This window comes from Protopterus annectens, chromosome 6.part0 (genome assembly GCF_019279795.1).
Source record: "Protopterus annectens isolate FY-2018-M chromosome 6.part0, PAN1.0, whole genome shotgun sequence".
In the NCBI taxonomy this organism is placed as follows: domain Eukaryota; kingdom Metazoa; phylum Chordata; order Ceratodontiformes; family Protopteridae; genus Protopterus; species Protopterus annectens.
Window position 1 is genome coordinate 375,086,038 of NC_056737.1, and position 14,544 is coordinate 375,100,581.

The following is a 14,544-nucleotide window of genomic DNA, read 5'->3' on the forward strand; positions in this document are numbered from 1 at the left end:
GCCATCTCCCCAAGGCAACGGTATCGGACTACTACAGTTGGAGGACAACTTTTCATCTAAATAAAAGCACAAAAAGCAAATCGTGCACTACCTTCAAAGGGCCGGGTACAGATGGTGCCTTGAGTTAGCCAATCTCCGCTCAGTCTCTCCAAAAACACAGAGCAAACTGCACAGATTGCAAAAGCAGAAACAGTTTATTTAAAAAATGCACAAGTTAAAAGCAACAAGCACTATACTGAAGAGGACAGCAAGACCCTTCCTACAGAAAAACTGCAATCTTCTCTATGTAAGACTATTATATCCCCAACAGACTATCAAGAGACTTCAGAACAAGAATGAATGTTTTATACTTTCTAAACTGGGAAATACCTGAAATGGAAGCTTAACTGCCTCACATGCAAGAACCATGGTATCTTCCCCCAACGATGAATTCACACAAATGTCAAGTAAATAGCAGTTATGTGGAGCAAATGGAACATTACCATGTACATAACAAAAAAGAGAGCGAGAGAAGAGAGAAAATTAATAGCATGCAGCATGCTGAAGCCAAGCAAAGCTTGCTAACATGTACATCGTTATTCAAAAGCTTTTGCATGAAATGTAGAAAAGTTAATCAAGATGAGCAGTTAATAGGGAAGTTGATCTACAACAAAAAAAAGTGTCACTAAGTAGACACATGCAACAGGAATGAACATGCTAAAAGTGTTTTAAGTATGACCTCTCTAGCAAAGCAAACTTATGAAAGCAATAAGGAGACTATAGCAGAAAATGAGACTGAACACAACTAAAATGGATATGCACATACTAAGGATATGTATACAAGAATGTCCTAACTGGAAGTTAATGAAAGCATATTTATAACTACAAAAACACTAAATGCAACACACGATTAAAAAAAAAACAAGTCTTAAATAATGCAGATAAATAAAAATGACCTTCTTACCCATATCAGCTGATCTATGAGGGGGAAACTTCTAAGTCTCAGTCTCTATTCCACTCAAATACAATATGTTTCTAGGTAGCCCATATGCACACAGTGCAAATGAATGTTGTAATGTTACTCTCCACACTATGATAGTGTAAATTAGCCTAAGAATCTGCCAGTTAACCCCCAATTTCTAAGCAAGAAAGTACAGTTCTGTAAGTTGCATTTACTGTAATAGTAAATGTTAGAATTCCTCACTGCTGCAGTAGCCTTTGGATATGTGTGTTATATTCTTCCCAGGATATAACATCTGGACAGTCTTCAAAAGTCTCTGACTCTCCTCCACACGTGTCAGGGCTGCTACGTCCCCCCAAAAAGGCAGACAGCAAGCCTACTCTCTTGCAAACCAAAAAAGTTATGAACACAATTTTATCTCAAAAACATAACTATATAAAAAACAAAGGGGGTTGAGGGACAGTGAGGCTACTACAGCAGTCAGCAATTCAAACATTTACTGTTATACAAGTGCAACTCATACAACTATCCTATGTTCATTATTCTCATTGCTGCAGCAGCCTGTAGCTATTTGGCTAGATTACTACAGCTTATCCATCCTGGGAAGAAAAGGATTAGGATCTAAAAGCCTCTGGAGTACGACTGTAGCAAAGCCTGTCCTGGCCCTGGACAAGAAATCCAGTTTGAAATGCTTTGTAAAATTATATACAGAGGACCAAGTAGTTGCCTCTGAAATATTTGGAGTCCACCCCTTTCCAGTATGCCATTAAAGACAAAGCTCTAGTATAATGTGCCCTAGATTCTTCCTGGAATAGATCTGTCATGGTAGGAATAATATACATAAAAACAATAATTAAAAAATAAAAAACAGTAACAAGGGTCAACCATCTTGAAATAGTATGTTTTGACATGGGTTGTGTTTTCAGTTGAAACTGCCTCCAAGAAGTGTGCGTCATTCAACAATTTGCCAGAGGGTGACTTTAGATTTTTCTGATCACACAGACTATTGTGGTTGAGGAGCAGAACATTTCTCAGAATGGTCGTGGAAAGGGGTGAAAGAACAGAGGGAAAGGCAGGAAGAATTGAAATTGTGAAGTGCTTTGTGTAATCTGGACTTATTGGACTTTGGGGACTCTAATTTTCACACCAATTTTAGTAACTCTAATTTATTAAATATTGTAAATTTATCTGACTTCTGTATTTCACTTGAGGCTGAATGGCTCTTAAAGGGCCTAAGTTTGTCAGCATGAAATATCCTACATTAGCTGATGTACTCATTGAAGTAAAAAGATTTTGTAGGAAATTGCATTTAATTGCCTACTTTGGGAACAGAGATGAATGGGTTTCATCTGAATGTTTACAGTCATCTTTTGAGGAAGACCCTTTATTAAATGCGTCATTATACAACTTTGAAATCATGGAAATGTTTAATAAAGAAGACATAGTTGATTTTGGTGGGGATAAATGCATTTTTTTCATGATTATTGTAAATTAGTGGCTCCGGATTTGTCCCATGACAGCACCTTTGTTCCTCCCAATATGTCTTCGGTTATATATTTGAGAGTTTGGTTTGTAAAAAAGTGGAACATGAGTTTGACAGACTAATTAAAACATTTTTATTATATACAAATCTAAAAATGAATGGTTAGCTTTGAAAGAATTATGTGAGTGCGTGAAGGAATGTGTGTTTAGGCAGGCTGACAAGGGAGGTAAATTGGGTTATTTTGTCCAAGGAGAAATATGTTAACGTGCTGAAAAGTTTGCTTCTGAATGAAGATGATTTTGTTAAGTTGGATGTGAATCCAGTCACTACATTTAACACATAAGTGTTAGAAATTTTAGAAAGAGGTAAGAGATTTGTTTTTTGACTTCTCAAAATGTTAGAAAATTATTTATTTCCATACCTAGGGATCATACCTTTTATGCTACTCCGAAGATTCACAAAGATTTAACATGCCCTCCTGCTAGGCCAATAATGACGGGTGTCAACTCTTACTTGCAAAATGTGCGGACTTTTTTGTACGTTCATTTAAAGGAATTTTTGCTGAAGATTCCAGCTCATATTAAGAATACCAGGGATTTATGTTAAAGTGTGAGCAAGATTAGCTGGCAGGATGACTTCTATTGGGCTACCATAGATGTTTCCTCATTGTAAACTAGTATACAACATAAATGGGGTCTTGAGGCTGTGGTTAATATTATGATGGTGGGCCCCCATACTTCTTTCCTCAAGTTACGAGAGCTTTACCTTACTCAACTACTTTTGTTTCAGTAAGGAATTTTTTTCTACGGAAGGGTGGAAATGCCATGCCCCCCCCCTTTGCTCCATCATATATATGGGAGACTTCGAGAAGAAGTTTGTATATAGTAGCAACATTTATTTATGAACAGGTTATATTATACAAAAGATATAGTGATGATTTTTTTATTTGCAGGGGCTAGTCGAGTCAGCTAGTTGAGTTCATGCATGAGTTGAACAGCAATGGTCATTGACTCGAGTTTAGTTTTGAATATAACTACACATCAATACAATTTTTGGATGTGGAGTTTTACCTCGATTTTAACAAAAAATTTAATTCAGACCATTTAGAAAACCAATGTCTGTCAACAACTTCTTATACGCTTCAAGTGCCCCCCCCCCCCCACACACACACACACACTTGATACACTCTACCATACAGTGAGTTCAAGAGTGCTTCCTCTAATATATCGGAGGAAAGGTTAAAAGAAAAATATTTGAAGGATGTTTATGATAGGTTACGTGATCGGGGTTATTCTGCAGAGGCACTACTATAAGCTAAATCTAAGTTGGAGGGCACTTTTGTGTCTAAATGGGTTTCTCATAGTCAGGAATATACCCGTAATATGGGGAAAGGAGAATTAGAAAGATTAAATAATTTTAAAAATAGTTTTTGTTACTAAATTCACACCTTTCTCAGAGATTTTGAAAGGTATAATTTCTGATTTGTGGTATCTAGTGTATTCAGAGGAAAAAGTGGGCCATTTGTTTCCAAATCATGCGACTTACTTTTGGGAGACACTAATTTAAAAGAGCTATTGAATCTCCCTTTTAAGGGAGTAGGGAACGTCTTGGGCTCTTCTGGTACTTTTCCCCTATGGACATTGTACAGTGTATGGTAAAGTTAGGAATTTACTGAACACCAAAATTAATGGTAGGACATTTGTTTCTAATGGTAGATTTTGTTGTGATTTTTGTGGGGTGGTTTATACCATAGGTTGCGGCTGTAAGACGGTTAAATGGTACTTCGGGAAAACCAAAAGGAAGGTGAGTGTCATGGAGCATTTGGGTGATGCAAGGAGCCACAATTTCAGACGTCCATGGCAGAGCATTTTCATACAGTTCATTCAGGTTCTGATGCTCATTTTTTTTCTTTTCTCTCTTAGCTCAGCCACCAGTATTTTTTTTTTGGGGGGGGGGGGTAACCTTGTGAGAAAATTGAATGCGATTCAAAGTAAGATGATTTTAAATTACACACACTCTATCCAAAGGGGCTGAATTTGGAAGTTAATCTTAACTAATGGTGTTGCATGAAACATTTTTCTATTTTTTTTTTATATTTGAATGTTAATATTTATGTATTTAATTATGATTGAATTAGGATTACATATATATTTATAAGTATAAATAAGTCTTTAGTGTATGCAGCGGCATGTTAATTGTTTCATTACTTAATTATTTGATCGTGGAAGTCTACCTGTATTTAAACAATGTTTGGGTGCATTATTTTTTATCCTTTGAAGGCAAAAGGCTGAGGTACCAGATAAAATTTTGTTATAGCATGTTATTAATAGCTATTCTGCTTGGTTCACATTTTGGTGTTTTTTATTTTGTTTGGTCATAGTTTTTTGCCCTTTCTTTGTCCCATCACAGGAGATCATCCTGAGTATTGAATACACTTTCGCCCTGAAGTTTATGTTTTTAAACAGGGAGAACGATGGCTTGATTCAATGTAAACTCTGAAACAACTTTGACATGAATGATGGATTTGTTCTTAAAATGATACTATCTGTATGGAAAACCAAACAATAAAAGTTCACCCACACAGATAGCTTACCATTGGGACACTGTTCATAAAGAATTTAGTGCAATAACAGTCTTCCATTTTATGAACTGTGAATCAGCCAGATGAACTGGTTCAAAGGGAGACAAAGTTAACTTTTCCATCAGAAAGTTAAGATCCTAAAAGAGTGCCACCTGTTTCCTGTGTGGTCTTAAATGCATATCTCCCCTTCAAGAACTGACTGATCAAAGACAGGGAAAGAGGAGAGGATTCATGGGCAGACATGCTGAAAAGGTTGAAAGATGAAACATGACAGAGGAAAAGGATAGGCCAGATGATGGTCAATCATAAATGTGTAAGAAACAGTGGTACATAATATCCCTGATTAGACCCTGGTTACTAGTTCAGGATAAACTGGAAAATATTTTCCACTTACTAAAATAAAACTTCATAGTAGCAGTTTTTCTTGACTCCTTTAGTACCTACTGCATGTCCTCAAAAAGAAGGCAACTAAAAAGGTATCAAATCTGAATCGTCCAGGCAGTCAGTTGCAATTGTTTGAAACTGGGGTGCATCAAATTCCTCATCTCTTTTGCGGAAAGATTTGATCTGTGAGGAAGCATGTGGTAATTGTCCTGGGCCTACTCCATAAAAAGGGTGAACCACTGTTTTTTGGGTCAGAATGGAGTAACCACAGTGATCTTTGGAAAAGGCTTCTGAATCATTTTGAATAGAATTACTATAGATAATATCAGTGGAAAGGTGGAAATGTATAAAGGAGCACTACCAAACATGGGAATGAAAAAGCATCAGTTTTCCGGTCCTGACTGAAAGGACTTCTTGAGCAGAATGTGTTTAGTTGCCTGTTTTGAAAGGATGTTAACAGATCTATTTCAGGTATTTGTCACAAGTGGATCAATTCCGGGAAGATCCCTTTGTTCAATTTCCATCTGCAAGTGTCGGTCAGCATCCTGCTCAGCTTGTCTGCCACATAATTTTGCTCTGACAAAATGAAGGAAACCTAGCAGGATAAACAATGCTTCAGGGCTACCTCCCAAGTCACCACAACCAGCCTGCACAGAGAATAAGACCAAATGCCCCCTGTTTGTTTATATACCACATCACTGTGCTTTTGTCTGTAACCATCTGCAGAGGTCCTGCGGACCACAGATGAGGAGATTCTACAGTAAAGATCACAGCTAGCATCACTTTGACATGTATGTGCTTTGGCCTGTCTTGCTCAAAGGTCCTGCACTTTTACTCTAACTGAAACTGCTCTCCAACCAAAACTTGAAGTGTCTGTTGTCACAGAATGAGTTGGAGGTGGAAGAATGAGCGACCTGGATTCAGAGAAATTTGTCGTCTCCAGCACAGCAATTCTCTATTCACAAAACCCAAAACTGGAATTAAATTCCAGAGAGTAAGAATGTTGTTTCCAGTCTTTTTTTTTATTTTATTTATTTAAAATTTGTTTACCAGGAAAGTCCGACTTGGAACAAAGCAAATTTTCAGAGGCGGCCAGGGAAAAACGCTCTAGATGCATGTCTGTAATTTGGGAGGAAGCTGGAGCACCCAGAGGAAACTAACACAGATGCCGGGAGGACATGCAGACTTCACACAGAAGGCACCCCAGCAGAGAATCGAACCACAGAACTTCTTGCTGTGAGGTGACAATGTAACCGCTGCAACACTGCTCCGTCCAGTCTAAGAACCACTATATTTTTTTCATGTGCAACCTGGCAAGAATTGTGAGAATCATGGATGATGAACTCTAGAAGCCTGAGATACTCTCTGGCTGTCTGAGAATGATTTAAGAATCTCAAGAAGACTAACAGATACAAGCCCACTTTGTCCGAGGTTAGGAATGCCTTTTCCAAGGAAGCATCTAGAAAGCAACCTAGAAACACAATCCTGTGAAAAGGAATTAAGGAGAATATTTGGTGGTGGTTTGATCTGAAAGCCTAGGTTGAGAGGAAGAGATTTGTAACACAAGAAAGGGACTCTTGACACCTGGAAAAAGACTCTGCAAAAATATGCAAGTCATCGAAATAAAGAAATATGAATGCCCTGCAGTCTGCAAAAGGGTATCACTGGAGCTAGACATCTTATAAATACCCTTGGAGTTGTAGATAACCCAAAGGGCAATTCAGAGGAACTGACAGTTTTGGCCAAGGAGCACATAACCTTAGGAAACCTCTGAACTTCATGCAATAAGGATGTGGTGATAAGCATCATTTAAGTGTACATTTACCATGACACCTAGGAGGAGGAGGAGAGGTAACAGACTCCAAGGTCAACATATTGAACTTTGGTACTTTCACAAACAAGATGAGAAATGATAGATAGAGTACTGGTCTCCCAAGAAGGATCTTTCTTTGGCACCAGAAACATTTTGGAATAGAATCCTTTCCCCCCTTGGTTTTGAGGCACTGGTTTTATGACCTCCAAAGAAAGCGTACGATGAAGAACCCAAGGAAAAAAACTCTGTCTGGCTCAGAGTATGAGGGGGTATTCCCGAAGAAGGTGGTATTTCAATGCAATGCCATTTGTAACCCTCTTGAACTACTCTCAGAATCCATTTATCTGAAACAATCTGCTGACAAAACGGGAGACTGAGAACCTGTTTATGGTGGACACTGGAAAAGCCGCAAAGAATGTGGTTAACTCCCTGGTCCATGGTGGCGGACAGGAGCTGTGGCTAATTTAGAGTCATTCACCAAAACTGAGGTGTACACTAAGCCTGTACTGTGGGCAAGGGCTATTTAGTTTCTTTTTTCTAGGTACAGCAGGAGGGGGAACTGCAAAACTAGTAAGGGTATCTATGTTCCTGTTTAAGTGCTGCTGGAAAGAGTCAGCTGGAAGGTAAGTTGCGAATTTACTGTTCACAAGCACTATGTACACTTGCAATTCCCTACACAGTCCCCCCAAATTTTACTAAAGTAAACACATAAAAATGAAGGCAAGTTGTCAAAGTGTACACAAGCATCAAAACACATTTACAACCTATTTAAACAAATTCTCTCATTCCTCTAATAAAAAGTAGAAAACAAACTTTTTTCTCACAAAGACTGCCCAGACTGAGTTAATTAACCCTAGCCACTAAAAGTAACTTGTCTGATAACAGTTTCCACTGAAATGTCAACACAGTGAATTGACAAGTATTCTTAAAGACATAGGTTCTCAACTCCTGTCGAAATTAGAAAAAATATAATTACGGTGTTGAAGGACTCCTCATAGGGGATGTAAATGTCAGAAATGGAGGACCAGAACTGATGCTCAATCTTGTGAAACCCAGAGGTGCCCTCTCAAAGGCAGCAAGAAAGTACTGAAAAAATAAGTTCTGAGTTATGGAAAAAGTGTTTTTATTGACTGTCTTGTGACTTTTGTACACTTTTAAATAGCAGCATCAGCTCTTAACTAATGTAAGTAATTCATCTTTATCAACATGTGGAGTGGAGACAGAGACTTCTGAAGACTGTCTGGCTATTATAACCTGGACAGGATAAAAACCCAAATGGCTATCAGCTACTGCAGCACTGAGAATCCTTATCAAATCCTACAGATGGAAAAAATTAAGATCTGACTTCTGAACTATACCGAGGACATATATAATGTATACATTTGCCCAACATACAGGGACTCCAGCAACAGTAAGAGGCCATCCAGGCACAGGAGGAAGATATTTGTCACCAACAAATCAAGGTCCCCTTACAAATCAAGTGACAAAGTAAAAGCACCTACTACAGAAAAAAAAGGAGAGGGCTTGGTGGGTCCATGACTTTGAAAAATCCCAAGTAGTAGCTACCTCTAAGGTAACATGATCCAGAAGATAGGCAAGTAGAAAAATCTCAAAGAAACCAATTCCTAAAGTTATGACCTAAACAAGAATGCTCACCGAAAGTATGAAATCAACAGCCTTTAGCCCAAGTGTCTGCAATGGAAACACTTTTCAAGCAAGCACTGAAAGCAGCCACTTGCCCCCCACCCACCTCCATAGGCAGAAATATTTTTCAGTGGGTTGATCTTCACAAAAGATGATGGCAAAAATATAAAACAATCAGAAGGCCATCTGAAGATGGTTTGCTTGAAAAGTGTTACCTTTTGTATCATAATAAATGACAAAATGCAGTTATTCTGCTTTACCAAAATAACATGTAAAACAAGACAAATATGTGAGCAGTACAGATTAATTTTCAAAGAACTTTCTCACCTGTGTGTCTGTGTAACACTTGCTACAGTTTTAAAGACATTTCTGATCACTTTTAGGAGGAAACATGGGTTGACCCTAAGGAGTACACAAAGACCACAGATAAGGGCCTAAGGATCAAAGATCCCTTAGCAAGATATGGCAACGAGGAAAGCCATTTTTCAAGAGATGAACCTAAAAGCCACTGAACTACTGGGTTCAAACAGAAAAGCAATCGTGTCAATCAAGAAAGTTGTGTCACAAGGAGGAAAGGGGCTCTTCTGGTGAATACAGATGTGCAGAAGCCCTTGAAATGTCTGAACAGGAAACACGACAGCAGTCCTTGTCCTCCATAAAGCTACAAAAGGCAGAAATAGCTGAAAATTGTAAACACTAAGGCTGAAAAGTGTAGGAAAGAGAGAAAAAATAGGAAACTACAAAGCAGAGTCATTTATAAGGGTGTTTGTTGTTGCCTTTTGAGTATGATAAATATACAAATGACTGGCTGTTATGAGTAGCCTGTGTCTTATGTAATGCTTCAAGTGCTGAGTTGTTAGGTATTGTTTTAGTTTGGCTATAAATTTCATACATTTTCCAGCTCCAATGTGTGAGGGGAATATTATTCCATTTAATAGCAACTATGACCAAAGCAGAGCATCTCAGTATCACTTTGTACATTTGGCAATAAGTACTTGATTTTTGATGATGTGAAATACGGCAATAAGTACTTGATTTTTGATGTTGTGACTGTATGGATTTACTTACATTCCTGAGCAGAGGAACCAGGCAGGGTTGTTCTATATCCCCTTTATTTGCCTTACACTTAAGAGCCATTCACAAAAATGAGAAGGGGCAAAAATTTCAAGGGCATGCCTAGTGCGGTATTCAAGAAACAATAGCCTTATTTGCAGAAGATATTATTTTGTACTTGATAAATTAAAAAAAAGGATAATTCAGTGCTGTGGAACACAGTTTCATGTTTTTTAGGCCATAAAATAAATGAGGATAAAACAAAGGCTATAGCAGCAAACTATATTCCCAAACATGGATTGTTTCAGTAATACCCATACTTATGCAGTGACAATGTAAGATGAGGTACTTGTATGCATGGATTAAAATGGATGCCACAAGGACAGCTGTGGACATGTGGGAAGAGACTAAACAAAAGATAATACAAAAATTGAGAGGTAGAAGCTCTTGACTATGGACATGAACAGTAATGTATAAACTGTGAAAATGTTTCTAGTCCATTTAGTATACTACATACAGGTCGAGCATAAAAGTCAGAGAGGGTTGAGGCCAAACAGAAGTTTGGATTGCGAGTGGGAGACTGCCTTCCTTACCAAGGAAAGGAAAGAAGTGTTAAATGAAAGACCAGCAATGGTTGAGTTAATAATGGACTCAAACAGAAGCTACAGTTAAACAAGGGATAAATAGTATGGCATATAAAATAACGAATGATGATTACAACAATCAATCAGTAGAGATTAGAAAAGCCTGGGAAACAAGAATGGAAAGGGAATATACAAAAGAAAAAGGTACGTACTCACCATAACGTTCCATCTGAGTTGTTGCTCTTCATTTGTCTTCAACCTCTGGGACACGGATCAGGGATGGATCCGACTCAGCCACATTTCTCCAGCATCTCTTCCGAGCTCCAAGTGCCTCCCTTTATCCATAATGCCCAGTCTCCTTTCTCCCTTCAGATCGAGTTTGCCACTCACCCTAGCAACCCAACCTGACGCAACGTTTTATCCCTTGGTATAATAACCCAAAAAGTATTATAAGGAATGATCATTTATGCCAAGAGAAGGGCCATCTCTTTTCAAGCCAGACCACCACACAGCCCATATAAGGCAGGGGGAAGGAGGGAGGTATGGTTGAAGACAAAAGAAGAGCAACAACTCAGATGGAACATTATGGTGAGTACATAACTTCTTCATCTGAAGTTGTCTTCATTTGCTCTTGAACCTGTGGGAGAGAGTCCCCAGCTACCAAACACCTGGGTGTTACTCATGGAAGGATATTCCGTAATACACCAGAGCCAAAGGATGCCCTACTTCTGGAGATGAGGTCCAACTTGTAATGGGAGATAAAAGTTTGTGAAGATGCCCAGATAGCAGCACAGCAAATGTCTTCCAAGGAAACTCTGGACCAAAATGCAGCTGAAGTAGCCATAGACCTAGTAGAATGTGCCTTAACTTGACCTGGCGGGTACAATCCTTTAGTTGAATATGCCAAAAGAATACACGGAGAAATCCAACGAGCAATGGTGACACCTTACATACAGGTTTCCCTAAAAAGGGCTTAAAGTAGGAAACAAAACGTTGATCAGACTTACAAAAGGCCTTTGTCCTGTGCAAGTAAAAATGTATTAGTCTATGAACATCCAGCAGGTGCAATTTATACTCTCCCTTATTCTGAAAGTTCAGAAAAAAGACAGGGGGGTTGATAACCTGATTGATGTTTGATTCTGAGGCCACTTTCAGCAGAAAGGAAGGGTTAGTGCAAAAGATGTCTTTATGGAAGAACATGTAAGGAGGCTTAATGGAGAAGGCCTGAAGCTCTGACACTCTTTTTAGCTGAAGCAACAGCAATTAGGAAGGCTGTCTTCCATGACAAGAACTGCAGATCCACTGAAGCAGCAGGTTAAAAAGAGGAAGAAACCAAGGCTTGAAGTACCAGAGTAAGGTCCCAAAGGGGCGTAGGGTCTTTGATCATGGCCTAAGAAGAAAAGTACCCCTGAGAAAGGCTTTGCAGAGCTTAGAAGAGGCTAGAGAAGCTGAATTAGTCCTCGTGGAAATTGGAAATAGCCACCAGCTGAACTTTAACCATAGAGGAACTGGCACCCTGTTGAAAAATGCCTGCCAGAAACTGTAAGATAAAAGGAATCAGAGCAGTGAATGGATCCAAACCCTGTTGAGATGCCCAAATTGGGAAACGCTTCCACTTACTCGAACACACTTTCCTCATGGAAAAATCTATGAGCTGCAACCAAGAGCTTTTTAACCAGAGAAGATAGCACAAGAGTCCTCACTATCATGGAAACTGGAGCAGCCAAGTGGTGAGCTTCAGACTGGCCAGATCTAGATGTGGAATCTCTGAAGGATGAGAAAGGAGATCCAGAACCGGATCCAATGTTGAGGGATGACACTACGTGAGACCATAAAGAAGGGAACCATACCTGGTGAGGCCAGAAGGGGGCAATGAGGATGACTGAGCTCCCCAGCTGTTGCGCTTTCTGAATGAACTTCGGAATAAGGGGAAGTGGAGGATAAGCATAGATTAGACCGGAGCATATCTGGGGATCTCCCCTGGAAGGGGGATCAGAGAGAAAAACTGGTTGCACTTCATGTTGGAAGAAGAGGTGTAGAGATTGCAGCAAGGCTGACCCCACTTTGGAAAGATCTGTTTTGCTATTGAAGGATTCAGGAGACCGCTCATAAGGCATCAGGATAGACCTGCTGAGCCAGTCCACTAGAATGTTGGACCTCCCCGGAATGTGCATTGCCACCAGAAAAAAGCCAGTGGAGATCACCCACTCCCACAATCTCATGGCTTCACGACAAAGAGGGTAAGACCTGGTTACCCTCTGTTTGTTGATGTACCAGACTACAGACATGTTGTCTGTCTGGACGGCAATCGTCCCTAGGGGAAGATGGGTATTAACAGCTTGCAATGCCAATAGCACTGCCCTCATCTCCAGGATGCTGATAAGCAACTGGGTCTCTTGGGAAGACCACAAGCCTTAAACTGTCCTTTCCAACCAATGCCCCCTCACCCACCCGAGCAGGGAGCATCCGTGGTTAGAGGGGTGGGAAGAATAAACGTCCGACCACGAAGAAGAGAAGAGGATCCAGGGACTGAATCCACCAAATCTATGCATGCTCGTGATTGATGAACAGGATGTCACAGTGGTAGATCTTGAAATGATCACTGGACCGCCAGAGTCTATTAGAGCACCATCATGTGCAACCAAGCTGTGGGAATGAGGGTGATTGTGGCCGCCATGGACCCCAATGCCCTTAAACTCCTCTGGAGGATATGGGGCCCTGAAGAATATGAAGTCAGACTGAAGTCTGTCGGATGTCAGGAAAGACCTTGGTCTGAATGGTGTACAACCGGGCTCCAATGAAGTCCAGAACTTGAACAGGTTCTAAAAGGGATTTATTGAGATTAATGGTGATATCAAACTGGTAGGTGGCTTGGACGAGGAAATCCCTGGCTTGATAGAGACTATGCCTGGAGGGGGCAGAAAGGAGCCAATCGTCCAGGTATGGGAAGACCTGGAAGTCCTGCAGCTGCAGGTAAGCTGCTACCATTGCCATCGCTTTGGTGAACACCCTGGGGGATGTGGTAAGCCCAAAGGGTAGCACTCAGAATTGGTAATGATTGGCCTCCAGCTGGAAGTGGAGAAACCTCCAAGAAATTCTGTTCATTTTGATGTGACAGCATGCGTCTTGGAGTCTACTGAGCACATCCATTTGTTCTGTAGGAAAGGCAGGAAAGATTTAAGTGTGAGCATTTAGAATTTTGCCTTAGCAATGGACAAGTTCAATGTAAGGAGATCCAGAATTGGCCTCAAGTCCCTCGTTTGTTTTGACACTAAAAAAAACTTGGAATAAATGCTTAATTTGGACTGGTGTGGGGGGACGGGCTGGATGAGTTGTTTTTCTAGCAGCATGGAAATTTCCTGTGCTGCTGCATCCCTTTGCATGGGTGGAACATCCAGGAGGCATTTGGCTGGAACTGGCTTTGACAGGAAGGGAACTGATTATCCTTTGGATACGATTCGTAACACCCATTGATCGTCTATGACAGACTCTCAGGCTGTACAGTGTAGCAATAGTCAACCCCAGACTGCTTTCAGAGATCAGCAGTCGGGCAACCCTTCAGAGCTGCTGTGAGGGCCTGTCCAAGAATGAGTCCCGAGACCCCTGGTTACAAGGGTCCCCTCTGCCGTGGAGTCCCGAGCGTTCTGGAAATAACCCTGAGACTTCTGTAAACATCTTCTTTGCCCCCCACAGTTGAATCCTGGAGAAGGACCATTAGGGGTCTGAAAAGCAGGTTCCGATGGCAGAGTCTTCCTGTCCGTCTCAGTCTAGACCAGTGTATTGCGTACCATCTTTCCAAAGAGAGTGAAACTATCGTATGGGGCATTTGCAAATGACACCTTGAAGGGCTCCGAGAAGGTACACAGTCAGAGCCAGGTGTGATGCCTGATGGTTACACCTGCTCCTGGAGCCCTGGCGGCGCCCCTCAGTAGCATGAGAGAGAAGCCACATAGAGGTATTGGCAATGGAGGTGACAATGGCCATTTGAAAGGAGAAAACCTTCCTATCTTCAGTCATGGACCATGGGCTAGACTCAACAACCTCCACCAAGTTTCACTGAAG

General features: G+C 40.5%; 1 protein-coding gene across 2 annotated transcripts in view; it reads right to left on the reverse strand.

Moving 5' to 3' along the window:
- The window catches only part of BAZ1A (bromodomain adjacent to zinc finger domain 1A), a 3,222,221-nt gene that overhangs the window by 948,284 nt on the left and 2,259,393 nt on the right, over positions 1–14,544 (reverse strand). Inside the window, exon 17 of one of the 2 annotated variants that reach the window (XM_044074115.1) lies at positions 92–166. The exons of the other annotated variant lie outside the window; for it this stretch is intronic. Within the exon in view, the coding sequence (XP_043930050.1) occupies positions 92–166 (75 nt within the window). The remainder of the gene's footprint in view (positions 1–91; positions 167–14,544) is intronic. 2 annotated transcript variants of the gene reach the window in all.